At 33.8% G+C, this 14,450-nt stretch overlaps 1 protein-coding gene across 1 annotated transcript; it reads right to left on the bottom strand.

The window, feature by feature from the left end:
* Nucleotides 1–2,312: 2,312 nt before the first annotated feature.
* Nucleotides 2,313–7,751, bottom strand: LOC149557658 (disease resistance protein L6-like). The gene is given in 6 exon segments (XM_089832249.1): nt 2,313–3,441; nt 3,523–5,031; nt 5,133–5,393; nt 5,525–6,866; nt 7,039–7,300; nt 7,303–7,751. Coding segments are annotated over 6 exon segments (4,479 nt in total). The 5' UTR covers nt 7,601–7,751; the 3' UTR covers nt 2,313–2,634.
* Nucleotides 7,752–14,450: the final 6,699 nt, after the last annotated feature.

The raw sequence follows: 14,450 nt of genomic DNA, 5'->3' as shown, positions 1-14,450 counted from the left end.
TTAAACAAAATTTGTAACATTGCAAATGAAAAACAAATATATATCTCAATTATAGAAGGCTACCAAATCTAGACAATTAGACTAAAGTACCAATTGCAAAATTTGACAAAACAAGAAACTCTTAATTTTACAATATTCAGTAAACATGATGAAAAGGAAATGAAAATGCTTTGCAGTACTGCCAAAGATGATCAACGGGCATTCTTGAGATCAAGATGGTGGTAACAATAGAGAGGAGAAGATAAATATATTGACCAAGGAAGTAATTCTATCAATATAGAACTTTTTGATCTAATTTTAATTTGTTAGTTGAAATAAATTTAAAATTGTATCTTTATTAAATACAGTTGTAAAGGATTTTAAATTATCAAACTTGGGAGAAATACCTAAATACCATGGCCTTCCTCCAACAATACAAGTCAGAAGATCAAACTTAAACAAATATAAATAGTAATATTGCAAATGAAAAACAAATATACATTTCAATCATAGAAGGCCACAATGGACCACTCCCAAACCATTATTTACACAATAGTAATATGTCTATTTGTTAGGATGCTAAATCTTCTATACCCCTTAAAACGAGCTGAAATAAATACTGTCTTGGTTTGTAATAAAAATTAGCCAAAGAAATCTTTCTAAATATATGAAATATCCCAAAAATCTGTGTAAGGAAATCTCTAAATAATCTACACCTCATCTCATGTAGTGAATTTCAATTCTACAAGTTTTGCCCTCTTTAGCCATTGCATGTATTGAGTATTAAAACAATTGATGTGTAACCTTCCTAAAGCAATGACAGTTGCCATGTTCAAATATTTCAAATAATATTTGTGAAAGAAAAAGAAAAAATAGTCCAAAAAAATAACATGAGCCAATCAGATAAAACTTGTCTACATTTATGACATTAAAAAAAATTAATGTTTCTTGCTAACTATAGTATTAAGATGGTATCATATGAGAAAGCACATTTTTCAATGAACAAACTAATGTGTAAATAGACGTAAATCAGGTAAGCCATATTGTTGTGTAATGATATTGCAAGTTTCAATAAGAATTTTGTCTAATGTATAATTTTCATTCTGAAATCATCTTATTTGCAGTTTTAAACCAGAATGCTCTGAATATTTGGAGCGTGTTTTAGGTGGTCATAAAAGGGTTTTTCACCACCATGTATCACATTTTCTCTTCTTCATCCCATTTCTACGCTTGTTCTTTGAAATTTTTACATTTGTTAGTCCAGGGGTTTTATCCACAAAACACATTCTCAATGGGGTACAGGCTGACTGAACTTGTCAAACAACACCATTCTCTACTTGGGAGAATCTTTACATAAAACTAACGACAGTATTTGCCTGTTCCCAGCCGAAGATGTTCTGTGCAGAAACAGGGCACCCAATCAAAGCCATTGAAAATTTCGCCATTAATTTCTAGCATGAAAATTGAATCCTCGGTATGAAAATAAAGCTCTAAGAAACTTTTCCCTGAGCTCAATGTGGAAGATATAATTTAAATTGTTTGATACAAACATCAGACCAATTCCACAACCCAAATGATGGGGCGCTTTAAGAACAGGTTAATTCAGTATCTGAGCTCAGTATAGAAAGAGTAAAAGTCTTTTAAAAGAAGACAACAACCAGAAGATAAAGAAAGCATACAGACGCAACTATACTATGCTTCGTATCTATGGACAAAAACCACAACATGTGTTTTGTCTCTGCTCCGACCAAAACTCTCTCAGAATCTACATTGCCTTTCCTACATGACTCCTCCTTTATTTCTCCAAAATACTGGGTCATCAAAAAACATTTTCAAAGTTACCAGAAACAGATTCCAATGCTCCCTGATTCCATGGAAACCAATTTATATTAATTTCTGGAATGTGTTGGGAATAATCCAGGGGAAGTGATTTTCAATTTACTTTCGCCTATCATTTCTGGTCAGCACATCTGAGTGTAATTAGTTTTGGTTTGTATGAAAAATTGCACTAAGCGAAGAAAATAGGAACTGGAAGTAGGTTGCCATAGCAACTCTCTTAGCTGTCAAAAAATACAGCGGACTCTGTTCTATTCCTCTAAGGAAGGAACAGCAGCTCTGTTTTATGTTACTAAACTTCTTACGTTATGAAAATAAATTAATAAATATAAAGTTATAGTTGATATCTCTGATCTTGTTTCTGTTTTCTCCTCCATCTCTTCTCTTTCTGGCCGACACTACAGAAAAACCTCCGTTCAATACTCCACTCATTAGTTAAAATTAAATGAAGAAAACTTAGCAGGTGTAGTGAGTAATGGAAATTAACTAAAAATATATAGACAAAACCCCTCTGCCCATTAGGATCTCAAGATTTTATTCACAAGAACCCTTAGGTTGTTCTACATTAAACAGATCACTTATACTGATTAAAGCCTTTTAGTACATAACGTTCATTGCATATACTTTCTTGTTTCGATTGTTAACATTCAAGATTGCAAAATTTTATAAAGTAAATGTGATGTACCTAACACTCTGGTCACTTGCCACCATTGCATCCTTTCTAAATATTTGGTTTGATAAACCTGGAAGAAAATGCTTCATAAAGTAGCAAATTGGCAGTACAACCATTGCCACTGAATTCACATTGTGCTATTGTCTCTAGAGTCCGTCAGGTAACAATAAACGGTACATATCTTCATCCTCAAGTTTCAATAATAAATTGTTGATAGCATCTCTGTTAATCATTGCCATTAAGCGGTGGAAATCCTCAACGTTCACTGATGGATCATGTTCTTTGTTCAGAGGTTCCAATACTCGATGGAAAGCATCCACTACTGCCTGACCTTGTTCTGCTAATAAAAGGTAAAATGTCTCCACCACACGATCTTTTGCCCCCACAATTGGCATTAGACGGAGGAATATGCGGTGGAAAGTCTCCACCACGTTATTTCCAGAGCGAAAGAACTGCAATGCTCTGTGAAAATGACTCCCAACATTGTTTACTTCGCCTAAAAGTGTGAGTAAGCTATGGAGAGTCTGGATGATGCTCTGTTCTCCGCCCCTCACAAGGAATCCTTTCTCCACTTCATTGGCACACGAATCTGATTCTGTGGGCCCGAACTCACATATCCCCAAGTCTTGTTTACGGAAGAATTTGGAAGGTTGGGCGAAGACACATATCCATATCCATTTACCGGTATCCAGCTCTGTTGAAAATCTTCCATCGATACCATTAATGAATAATGGCATACGAGGAGTGAGACAATGTATGAGCAGACAGAGCATAATGGTATCTGTGTTGGAGGAACGCTTCCGTGGCAATGTTAGTAAGTGGGAGAATGCTGGAGCGACTTTCATGCGACCAATGGTGTGGAGGATGGAGAGATTCGGGAATGCTGTAGAGTTTAAAACTGACTCTGCACCAGGGATTGCCTTCGTACATACTACAGTTTCTTCTGGCCATTTCTGCCCAAAACAAAAAGTTAATTTCGCAATGGAATTTAAAATAAAAAAATGAAAGTTGTTACTTGGGGACACAATTATTACCTGAAACCCTTGAATGCAATTCTCAATAGAAAATCTCTTCTTTGCTACCAGTATCAGCCTCTTCGATCTTTGCATGCGCTCCAAACTTTCCATGCGACGCACATCAAAACCAGTAACATTTAGTGTCTCCATTGATGTGCAGTGCTGTAAGCCCTGTATCCTCTCTATTTTGTTGCCGCCGTACAGAACACAGTATTTGAGAGAAGCAAATCTCTCAAAATCTGGAACCGTTCTCAACTCTGGGCAGTTAGTCACCTCGAGACTTTCAAGGTTTACTGCACAAGCAATACCACTGATATCCCTTAGTGAGAAACACTCGTCCACCACTATTTTCTGCACTGTTGTTGGTACGGTGTCAATGTCCGTCAAATAGTCATTATTCCAAACTGAGAGAGTTTTGAGGCAAGGGCAGCAATCTTCCGAAATTGAAATATTTGCAACTCTTGTTTGAGCTACAACAAGTTCCTTGAGGCTGCACAGCGACGAGGCAAATGGACCTCGCCCAAAACCCAAGTCAGTTATCGAGCAACTCCGTAATGTCAGTGTTTGAAGATTAGTCAGTTGCGTCATTGACTTGGTTAAGGATTCTCTCAACTCTGGGCAGTTAGTTATCTCGAGACTTTCAAGGTTTACTGCGTCAGCAATACCACTTATATTTCTTACCGACTTACACACCTGCACCACTATTATCTGCACTGTTGTTGGTACGGTTTCAATGTCCGTCAAATAGTCATTATTCGAAACTGTGAGAGTTTCGAGGCAAGGGCAGCAATCTTCGGAAATAAAAATATTTGAAACTCTTGTTTGAGCTACAAGAAGTTCCTTGAGGCTGCACAGCGACGAGGTAAATGGACCCCGCCCAAAACCCAAGTCAGTGATCGAGCAACTCTCTAATTCCAGTGTTTGAAGATTAGTCAGTTGCGTCATTGACTTGGGTAAGGATTCTCTCAATTGCATTCGGGAAGATCTTCCATGTGAAGATATCTCCAACACTCTCAACTTGCTTAGTTGACCGATGTTTCTTGGGAGCTCTCTTAACCTGGTCCCCATTAAATAGAGCTCACATAAGGAAGCTTGATTTGTGATGTGATGAGGCAATTCTTCCAACTGCTTGCAATAACCAAAATTCAAATACTTAACCATTGTCATGTTTTCTAGCATATTTGACATGAAGGTGAGCATCTCACAAGACATTAAATTTAGATACTGCAGGAGCCTCAGTTGCTTGAAAGATTCGGGCAACCCTTCCAATTGCTCGGCGAATCTCAAATCAACATGCTGCAGATTTGTCAAGTCTCCAAAGCGGCTAGGAAGTGATGACAGCTTTGAACAACTCTTCAACTCTAGAGACTCCAGAAATTGAAGGCGACAAAATTGTTTTGGCAGGGCAACTATATTGCAATCAGAAAGAGATATCCTTTTCAAATACTTGAGATTTCCTATGGAATTTGGAATTTTCACTAAATTTGTGCAGCCAGATACAATCAACACTCTCATCTCTACTGGAGCCTGCAGCCAATATTTTTTATTTAGTTCGAGGAACTGATATAAACTAATTGTATTTATCTGGAATTTAATATTGTGGAGATCCATAGAACAAATATACTTACTTTCGCGTCATCATTCCACAGCCCTACTATGTTTTTACAGTGATGAAGTTCAATGACTCTTAGATTTTTGAATGGTAGCCATGTTGGAAGATTTGTGTCAGCAATTCCAGTACACCCAAGCCACGCCAATTCTTTTGATGATTTGACAATGGGCAAATAGTTCCCATAGTTTTTTCCTACTACAAAAACTTTCAATCCACAAAGCCGTGCAGGAAACTTGTAATTACGTTTACTTGCCACATTCAATAGCATTCCTCTGATCTGGATAGAAGATAGAAAAAGCATCAAACTTAAACTCAAATGAAATAAACAAAAAATTGAAGAAAGAGAGAAGAGAGTAAAATTTGCAATCCATGAATTGTCAGAGCAAAGTAACAAAGCATTAACCACACCTCCGTTGGTTTCTTCATTCGGGTAATTTGATAAGGAAGCCATAGACGGTAGGGTGTCTGAGCTTTCGCAATCTCTCTCCCTAAATCTCTTAGGTGGTCATGCATTGTTATGCCATCATTCTCATCTAAATCAACTAGGCACTTATTTACAAGGCTCTCCCAGCTATAAAGTCCATTCCACCGTGATCCATCCCAGACTGCTATGGCAGTCATCTTGTCTTTGCCTATAAAGAAACAAGCTACATCCAGAAACATCTGCTGCTCTTCTTCATCTAAAGCATCGTAACTCATTTTCAACCTATTTTTAATATCATCGGGCAATATTCTAGATATCTTCTGCAATGCATCTTCCCATATATCTTTTCTAGAGCAGCCATAAAGCTGGCCTCCGAGTACCTTTAAAGACAAAGGTAGTCCTTTACAGACACTTGAAAACTTTTCAACAAGATTCTCAAATCCTATCAATGGAGATGGTTGTAAGAATGCATGACAAGCTACATCCAGAAACATCTGCTGCTCTTCTTCATCTAAAGCATCGTAACTCATTTTCAACCTATTTTTAATATCATCGGGCAATATTCTAGATATCTTCTGCAATGCATCTTCCCATATATCTTTTCTAGAGCAGCCATAAAGCTGGCCTCCGAGTACCTTTAAAGACAAAGGTAGTCCTTTACAGACACTTGAAAACTTTTCAACAAGATTCTCAAATCCTATCAATGGAGATGGTTGTAAGAATGCATGCCAACAAAAAAGTTGTTTGGCATGGACTGGATCCATTGTTTTCATTTTATAAATAGAAGAGATCCCTGAACATTTGAGGATCTCCCTCTTCCTTGTTGTAACAATGATTAAACTCCCCCATCCAAGGCTATCTTTTGTAGGGAGTAATGCCTCTAGTTGATCCGTATGATCAATGTCGTCCAAAACAATGAGAACCTTAACAAATTTCAAATAATGGGAAAGTATCATCTTGCCCTGTTCTATACTATCACATGATGTCACATGGGAACCAATTTCTTCAAGGAGCTTCATCTGCTTCTTATGTAGCTCACTTCTACTTGAAGCATCTCTAATATCAGAAAGAAAACTGGATTTTTCTGCTGATGAGAATTTCTGATTGTACAATTTTCTTGCAAGAGTGGTTTTTCCACATCCGCCCATACCCCAAATTCCCACAACTTGGACATTGGTATGACCTTTTACAGACTCATTGAGAATCATTTCAAAATCGGCAACAGCTTCTTCAAGACCCACTGGATGTTTCGCTACCTCTAATGGTACTATTTTCATCACTTTCACGGCATAATTTACTATATTCTTCAATACCCTTTGCTCATCACTAAAACATAGGTAACACATTCTTTGAATAAGCTAAAAGAAAACAATAAATCCTATATCAAAGTGAAATGTATACGGAAATAATAAGGCCTATATCAAAGTGAAATATATACAAAGAGATAGATTACAAGTATGATTAAAGATGCATACAAGAGAGATTATTCTTTGCTTACTCATTGTTACTGATGATTTCGCCTTTAGTATATGAAATGTCAGAGAGTGCTGTCTTCCATTCCTGGAGCTTTTCTGGGCTGTATCTTCTCTTCTCTTGATGCTCTAAGAAACTATTCGCATATACACCTTTTTCTTGTGCCACCCATCGCAGATCGGAAGGTTGAACATGATAGAAAATAGGAATAATAGGTGTGCCGCATTTCTGCATAAAGGATAGCTCTGCAAGACACCATGGTGATTCCACATAGCGGGGGGAAAAATTGCTACATGAAAGGAAGCTCTACGCATTGCTTCGTGTATCCTTGTAGGCAAGGACTCCCCCAACAGAAGCTCCTGGGAATCGAGGAAAACCCGAAGACCCATACCATCGAGGGTTTTGTAGATAGCTGTAGCCAGGGTCTCTTTCACATCGGGTCCGCGATGATTTATAAATATATCATAAGGCCGATTTCGCAATGGTCCAGAAGTCGAAGTCGATGCAGACGGTGGAACAATTTCTTCAAAAGCACTTGTAATCTGAGTCATTGATGATTGACTATCAGCTGAAGAAGTAGAAGCCATGGAATTCGACTAAGTGAACACGGAAAAATAAAGAGAAAATAGGTTGTACCGATGGGGCTGTGAAGCGGAGTAGAGGGAGTAATATGCAGAGAGAACTCGGTGGGATGTGTTCTGGTAAAAGATTTGAGTGTGTGTTGTTTATGAGAGGAAGAAAAGTAGAATAGCAGAAAAATGTAATTGGATGTGGAATGTGCGTAGAAGAAACGCAGACAAAAAGATCTTTCAGTCGGGTGTTGAGCATCTACAATACTGGTGTTGATCAACTTTAGCGTACCGCATCTATTCCGATTTCTTGTGTCGGCCATGGTAATTTAGTATTTATTCTGGAATAGGAAGAGCTATTCTGGAATAGAAAATGGGGTACATATTCCTATTTTCTGTTTGGTTCAACCAGAATTTGATAGGGAATTTGCGAACTCAAAAATTTATGTTTTCTAAAATAAATAAAACTGGAATAGGAATACGTATTCCAATTCCACCTGTTTGGGAGGAATTACAAAACCTCATTTTTGGGCCAAAATTGGACTAAGTATTCTTATTTTATTTCGTATTCCAATTCCGATTTGGTGCATCCAAACAAAGAATTCAAAATTTTAAGAATTTACATATGCCTATTCCGCTTGTATTCTTGTTGCCAAACATGCCCTTATGTAATTACTTTTAGTTTATTCAATTAAAAAGAAAGTTTGATATGACAAAACATCAATATTAGTGGTACTTCACCCTCAAAAAAATTATTCAAAATACTTTAGAAAAAACACCTTTTTTAAGTCTCTCTTCATCTAGAATAGATTGGTATATTTCATTTTTCTTTGAGCTAATATTTTTATATTCTATTGCTAACAATCTATTACAGATGAGGTGAAAATATCTAATTGTTTGCTATTCCTCATACAAGAGGCCTTGTTTGCTATTTCACACTGCTGCAAATGCAAGACCTTCTATAGTAATTTTTGAAATGTCCAAAGGTCTTTTTGCTTTCTGTTTGGACTCCCAAGTCCAAGACCTTCTATAGTAATTTCTGAAATGTCCAAAGGTCTTTTTGCTTTCTGTTTGGACTCCCAAGTCTTGCTGAAAAGGAAGATGCCCTTAATCTTTCAATTGCCTAGTTTATTCTTTGGTTGTGTAATGTTGAGCATTGCTAGTGAAAAGTTTTTTCTCTTTCAATCAATGACTTCAGAAGATTTCTTTGTCTACATTGTAGAAAATATTGTTTAGAGAAGAGTACGAAGATGATCATATACACCAATTTAATCTCAAACCCTACCCTTAGAAAATTGTGGTCAAATCATGACTATCATGTATGCCAAGTTCAATTGTTCCTTTTTTTTATTGAATAATGTCTTGATCTAATAAGATTTTAGATTTGTTTAGTCCTAGTCTTGAGGTTCAACAAATCATATTTCCATAGAAGGAATGTTGCATTTCTTAATGGAAGATTTTATATCAATTATATGATTGTTTTGTTTTTTATAATAGAAGTAGTCACTCTAACAAGGGTTGTTCTATAGTACCTATGTCATGACCCATCTTGCAACTTTCTTTGGTGTTGTCTATGTGGCGATTATGTGGCAACTTTGTCAATTTTGACTTGGTCAAACCTTGATTTTAACTTGGATTTAAATAATGATTAAGTTAACTACTATTTTACAATGTGATTATTAGTGTGAGTAAATGGATGATTAATGTACTAGAATTTTTGGTTATATATTTCTTTATTAATTATGATAATTAAGCTTATAATGTTATTTTATAATGAAGTATTGGATCTCTAAATGATGATGTTATCAGTTATGTATCATGATGATGATGCACTACAGGTATTGATGCATCTAGTATTACTTTGTTATTATGATGTTCTTGATATCGATTTAATTGTATGTAATGGATACTGAGTCAATCATGTTTGTGAGTGTCTGAGTGGATGCAACATTGATAGGGTGAGAGTGTGGTTGAGGTAGAGAGGGTTAACCTCTCGAAAGGAGATGCATTGAATGGTCCCACAGCCACACACACATTCTTATACACTTAGTTTTTATGATGATTTTATTTATTGTGACATGCTATGTGTTTAAAAGTTGTTTACGATAGGACCAAATGGAAGTCAATTTTAATTAATTTTTGATAAAAGGTATATATTAGAATGAGAGTGTTTAAGGCATTTATTTGTTGATATATGATGTTTAATAATTAAATGTACAAGGATTTAGAAAATCTAACAAAACATTCATTATTAATGATAATAATGGGTTAGGTAGTTATTTTTTTAATTATCTCTCCTTTCTTCTAGTGCAAGGAATTTATTTTATCTCATTAATCATTTATTGGCTTGGAGGCACAAGGAACAGGGGATAGGAGAAGTCGAAGGAGGGTTTTTGGAGGTAGTTACGCAAGTAGTGGGGAAGAGGAATTTAAGATGGAACCAAAATTCAAAGATGACAATGGGGGGGGGGGGGGGGGATTGGAAAAGAGTGGTTTGCATTAGATGACAAGGAAGGCAAGAAAAAGAACCATCTATGGTGCTCTGGGAGACAGAAGAAGAGATTGGGAAAAAAATAATGGAACCAGGTTTCCTTTTTAGTATGTGTTGTTCATTTTCCTTCATGGCACAATGTTTTGAATGTTGTTATAACTGTAATTGTTTCGTATGGTATTCTTGTTGATTCACTTTAGAAGGGTAACATCACATCTTCTTAGTTGGGTGATTTTTCTTGCACATGCTTCTTGACTAGTCTTTACTTTAAAGTATAGCTTCAAAACACATGACAAAACCACTGAAGAAGAGTTTAGTCTTAAGCTTAGGGATGAAATTTGGTAAAAGTTTTTTTTTTATTTAAAATTTACAATACCTTATCATAGTAGATAACTTAGTACATTTTATTCTCACACTAAGTTTTGTGTTCATATCATAGTAGATAACTTAGTACATTTTATTCTCACACTAAGTTTTGTGTTCATAAGAAGAAAGGCTCTGGGGTTATTTGGAATCCACCTCTTGCATCAATGTCTCTACTGGCTGAATGAAGTCTGTAGTAGATTTTTTCTCCACCACTCATAAGTTCATAAGGCTACCCAACCTGAGGCCACCGTAGCATCACTTTTGACTAATGATTTACATGCTAAATTGGGGAATTCTTCTTAAAACTTGACTTAACTCTGTATACTGATTATGGAAGCAATTATTGTAAAATTGAGGGTGCAGAGGAAAGAGTATTTACTCTCCATAGTTTTAGTTGGATAATTTTAACCTATGCCAATACCCTTGCTCGACTGGTGAAGACTAGGTAGATGGTTGGAACTATATAGTAGGTCTGAAACTTAGACCACTCTAAAGTAGCTTTAGTAACATGTTAAACTAAGAAAAAATAAAGATTGTAGATGCTTAATAGTATAATGCTATAGACTACAACCTTGTGTTTCATATCACTAAATATATAATTTTTTTGCGTAGAAAGGTATTTCCATTTTTTAGAAATTGGGGATTGATTGTTGTTATTCTAAAAAATTTACTTCATTCTATTCTTGTAAAGAGACCTTTTGGGATGATGTGCTAAATCATAGAATATAGTGTCTGTATATTTTAACCCAACCTTAGGAAGAGAGGGATCTTTGAAACAAAAGTTTATATCAAATAGTAGAACATTGATTGAGTTCTTTCAATTGTAACATTGTAATCAATTTATTTTCTTATGTTAAATGTTGAGTTGAATTCCTTTAGTTACAGATATATGTAACTTTTACTTGAGTTTTACAATTTTTGGGTATGCTGATTTAGTTCCTTCATGATAGATGAATGTAGCTGGTAATCCATTCTTATTGTAAAATTGATTGAAGTTTGTTCAGAGATAGCTATAAATCTTTAATGTTGAGTCAGATTGTCTGAGGTTATCTCTTCTATGTATGGGTGTAATGTGGCATTAGGGAGGGTGGGAATGGTTGCATTATGTTCAGCTTCTTCCAGCTTGTCATAAATTCTAAAAAGTAGGATTCATGATGTTTTCTCTTTCCTTTTTAGTAATATTGACAAATTAGGTGCTTGGCCAATCCATTTATTTGCATTTAAAAATGTTGTACTGACATTTTGCATAAGTGTGAGACTATGCTTACTTCATTTCGGGCATATTTATAGATATGCTTAGTTATAAGAAATGTACATGGGGGAAGATATGTTACAATTTTTCTTTCATTGCATATAGGTAGATGTGTAGTGATCTTTTCTTTTCCCTGCTGGGTAATAGCACAAAGTTGGGCCGCAATTCTGTGGAATGAGACCTTTCTAGAAATGGGTACCCAATTTTAACAAATTAGGTACCTATTATGGTTTGGGCACTTAATCCATATTCAAAAATTGGGTACCCAATTTTTGAATATGGATTAGGTGCTTGAAGTACATTTTAAAAATTGGGTACCCAATTTTGAAAAACTATAAAATCCACCTTTTGGGGGGTTTTTAGTCATTTCACTAGCATGTAAAACATGAGCCCAATTTTAGCATAGAAATGGGAGGCCATTTTCAGATTTCTACTAACCCCCTGTTGCTCTTTTTTAGTGTACCAAGTATTTTACTTTGTTTTTTAGTATTTTATTTCATTATTTTTAGTTTTAAACTTTATAATTCAGTCAATTTATTATTTTTTGTTTCACTTTTAACATGTAAAATTGTAAATTTTTATTGTTAATAGTTTTATCTTTAGATTATTGTATATGTTCATTTAAATAGTTTTCTATTTGTTCATTTTATTTTTTCTTTGTAAATGTTTCATTTAAAAATTATTATTTTAGATGTTTCGATGTATTTAATAAAACTTACAATGTTGAATGATTAGATAGATGTAAATTAGATTTTTTAAACATGTAATTACATGTTTTAGATTTATTTTAACTAAATAGTAATTAATTATAAATTAGTTTGTAAACCATTTAACAAAATAAGTAAAACTAACTATATTCCTAAGTCTAACCCCAACCTAACCATAATTGTAAAATAATTTAATCTAAACCCTAAACATACAACTAAGTATTTAATGTGCTTCCTTACATTAGAACCATAATTTTAACTCTAATCCATAAATTCATGTAACTCTAATTGTAAGCTCAACTCTTTAATCCTAACATTAACTAAATCTCTAATCCTAAACAATCATACATAACCATTTATCTTTAACACAACCTTATCCCTAATTATGACATTTAAACATAGATGAGCAGATAAATTCTATTTGTGATTTTCAATAAGTAATATTTCCCTTCCAAATAAAAAGTAATTTTAAATCCCCTACTCCAAATTATGTGGACCATCATATCCATTTATCATTTCATTATTTAGTTAGATAAATTTTACAACAAAGTTTTTGATAATTTAATGGCCATATCTTTTTTATAAAACTACACACTAACCACAAACATAATATTAACCTTGATGTAAAATCTCACTCTCACCATAATTCTAAGCCTTACCCTAACAATGATTAAATTTTTAACCATTATATAATTAAAATTGAGAAACATAACCCTAATCATTAATAAACTTAATCCTAAATGTTAAACCCTAATTCTAATTGTAACTTCAAATCTTAAACCACTTGATCCCTATCTAGGTAACCATAATAGTACCCATAATGGAAAGTAATCTTAATCATAACTATATTTAAACATCATAATCCTTAAAGCTACCACATGATCCTAAAATGTAAACCCTAATTTTTAAACACTAGAATTATAAGTGTTAAACTATATAATCTTAAATTATCATCCAAATAAAATCCTAAATCAATACCTAAACCATTATTCTAAATTATAATGCCTAATCTTAAACATGATAAATCTTGAAATAGTAGCTGTAATCCTAAATCTTATATTTTGTGCCCCAATCATTTAATGTTAAAATTTCCTATATCGTAATTCTAAATGGATAACCCTAAATCCTAACCCAAACCACAATCTTATTTATGTTAAATCCTAGTTGCTTTAATATTGAACCTTAATCATAAATGCTAAAGCATAATCCTTAATATTTAAATATAAATGTTAAACGCTCATATTAAATTTCCTAGAAAATACATATCATAATCCTAATCATATTTCTAATTTAATGCTGGAAATCCATACCATAATCTTTACCCTGACCCTAATTCTAAATGCCAAACCATGAATATAAATTGTAGACCCTAATTTCTCAAAAATTGCCCTAAATGCTAAAATCTAAATTACTAAACACTAAATTATCCCAATCTGAACCATAATAAAAAATCATTTTTAGGTATATTTTGTGTCCCAATCATAAAGTTAATTACTCTACCCTAATTCTAAATGGATAACCCTAGATCCTAACCCAAACCACAATCTTATTTATGTTAAATCCTAATTGTTTTAATATTTTAAACCTTATGGTATATTAAGCTTTATGGTAATTAAATTAATCTATGGTATATTTTGACAATTAATTTATGGTATCCAAATCGTAAATTAAGCTTTAAATGGTATATTAAGCTTTATGGTATCCTAATCGTAAGCTTTATGGTAATTAAATTAATTTATGGTATATTTTGTGCCCCAATTATAACCTCCATTACTCTGTACCCTAATTCTAAATGGATAACCCTAAATCCTAACCCAAACCACAATATTATTTAGTTAAATCCTAATTGCTTTAATATTAAACCTTAATCATAAATACTTTAAAGCATAATTCTAAACATTTAAATATAAATGTTAAACACCCATATTAAATTTCCTAGAAAATGCATACAATATAATCCTAATCATATTTCTAATTTAATGATATAAACCCATACCATAATCTTTACCCTTGCCCTAATTCTAAATGCCAAACCATGATTATAAATGGTAG

Source organism: Cupressus sempervirens, chromosome 5, assembly GCF_028749045.1.
Source record: "Cupressus sempervirens isolate cs-2001-9-10 chromosome 5, ASM2874904v1, whole genome shotgun sequence".
Taxonomy (NCBI): Eukaryota; Viridiplantae; Streptophyta; class Pinopsida; order Cupressales; family Cupressaceae; genus Cupressus; species Cupressus sempervirens.
Note: the sequence above shows the minus strand (reverse complement) of the source record. Positions and strands in the feature narration are given on the sequence as shown.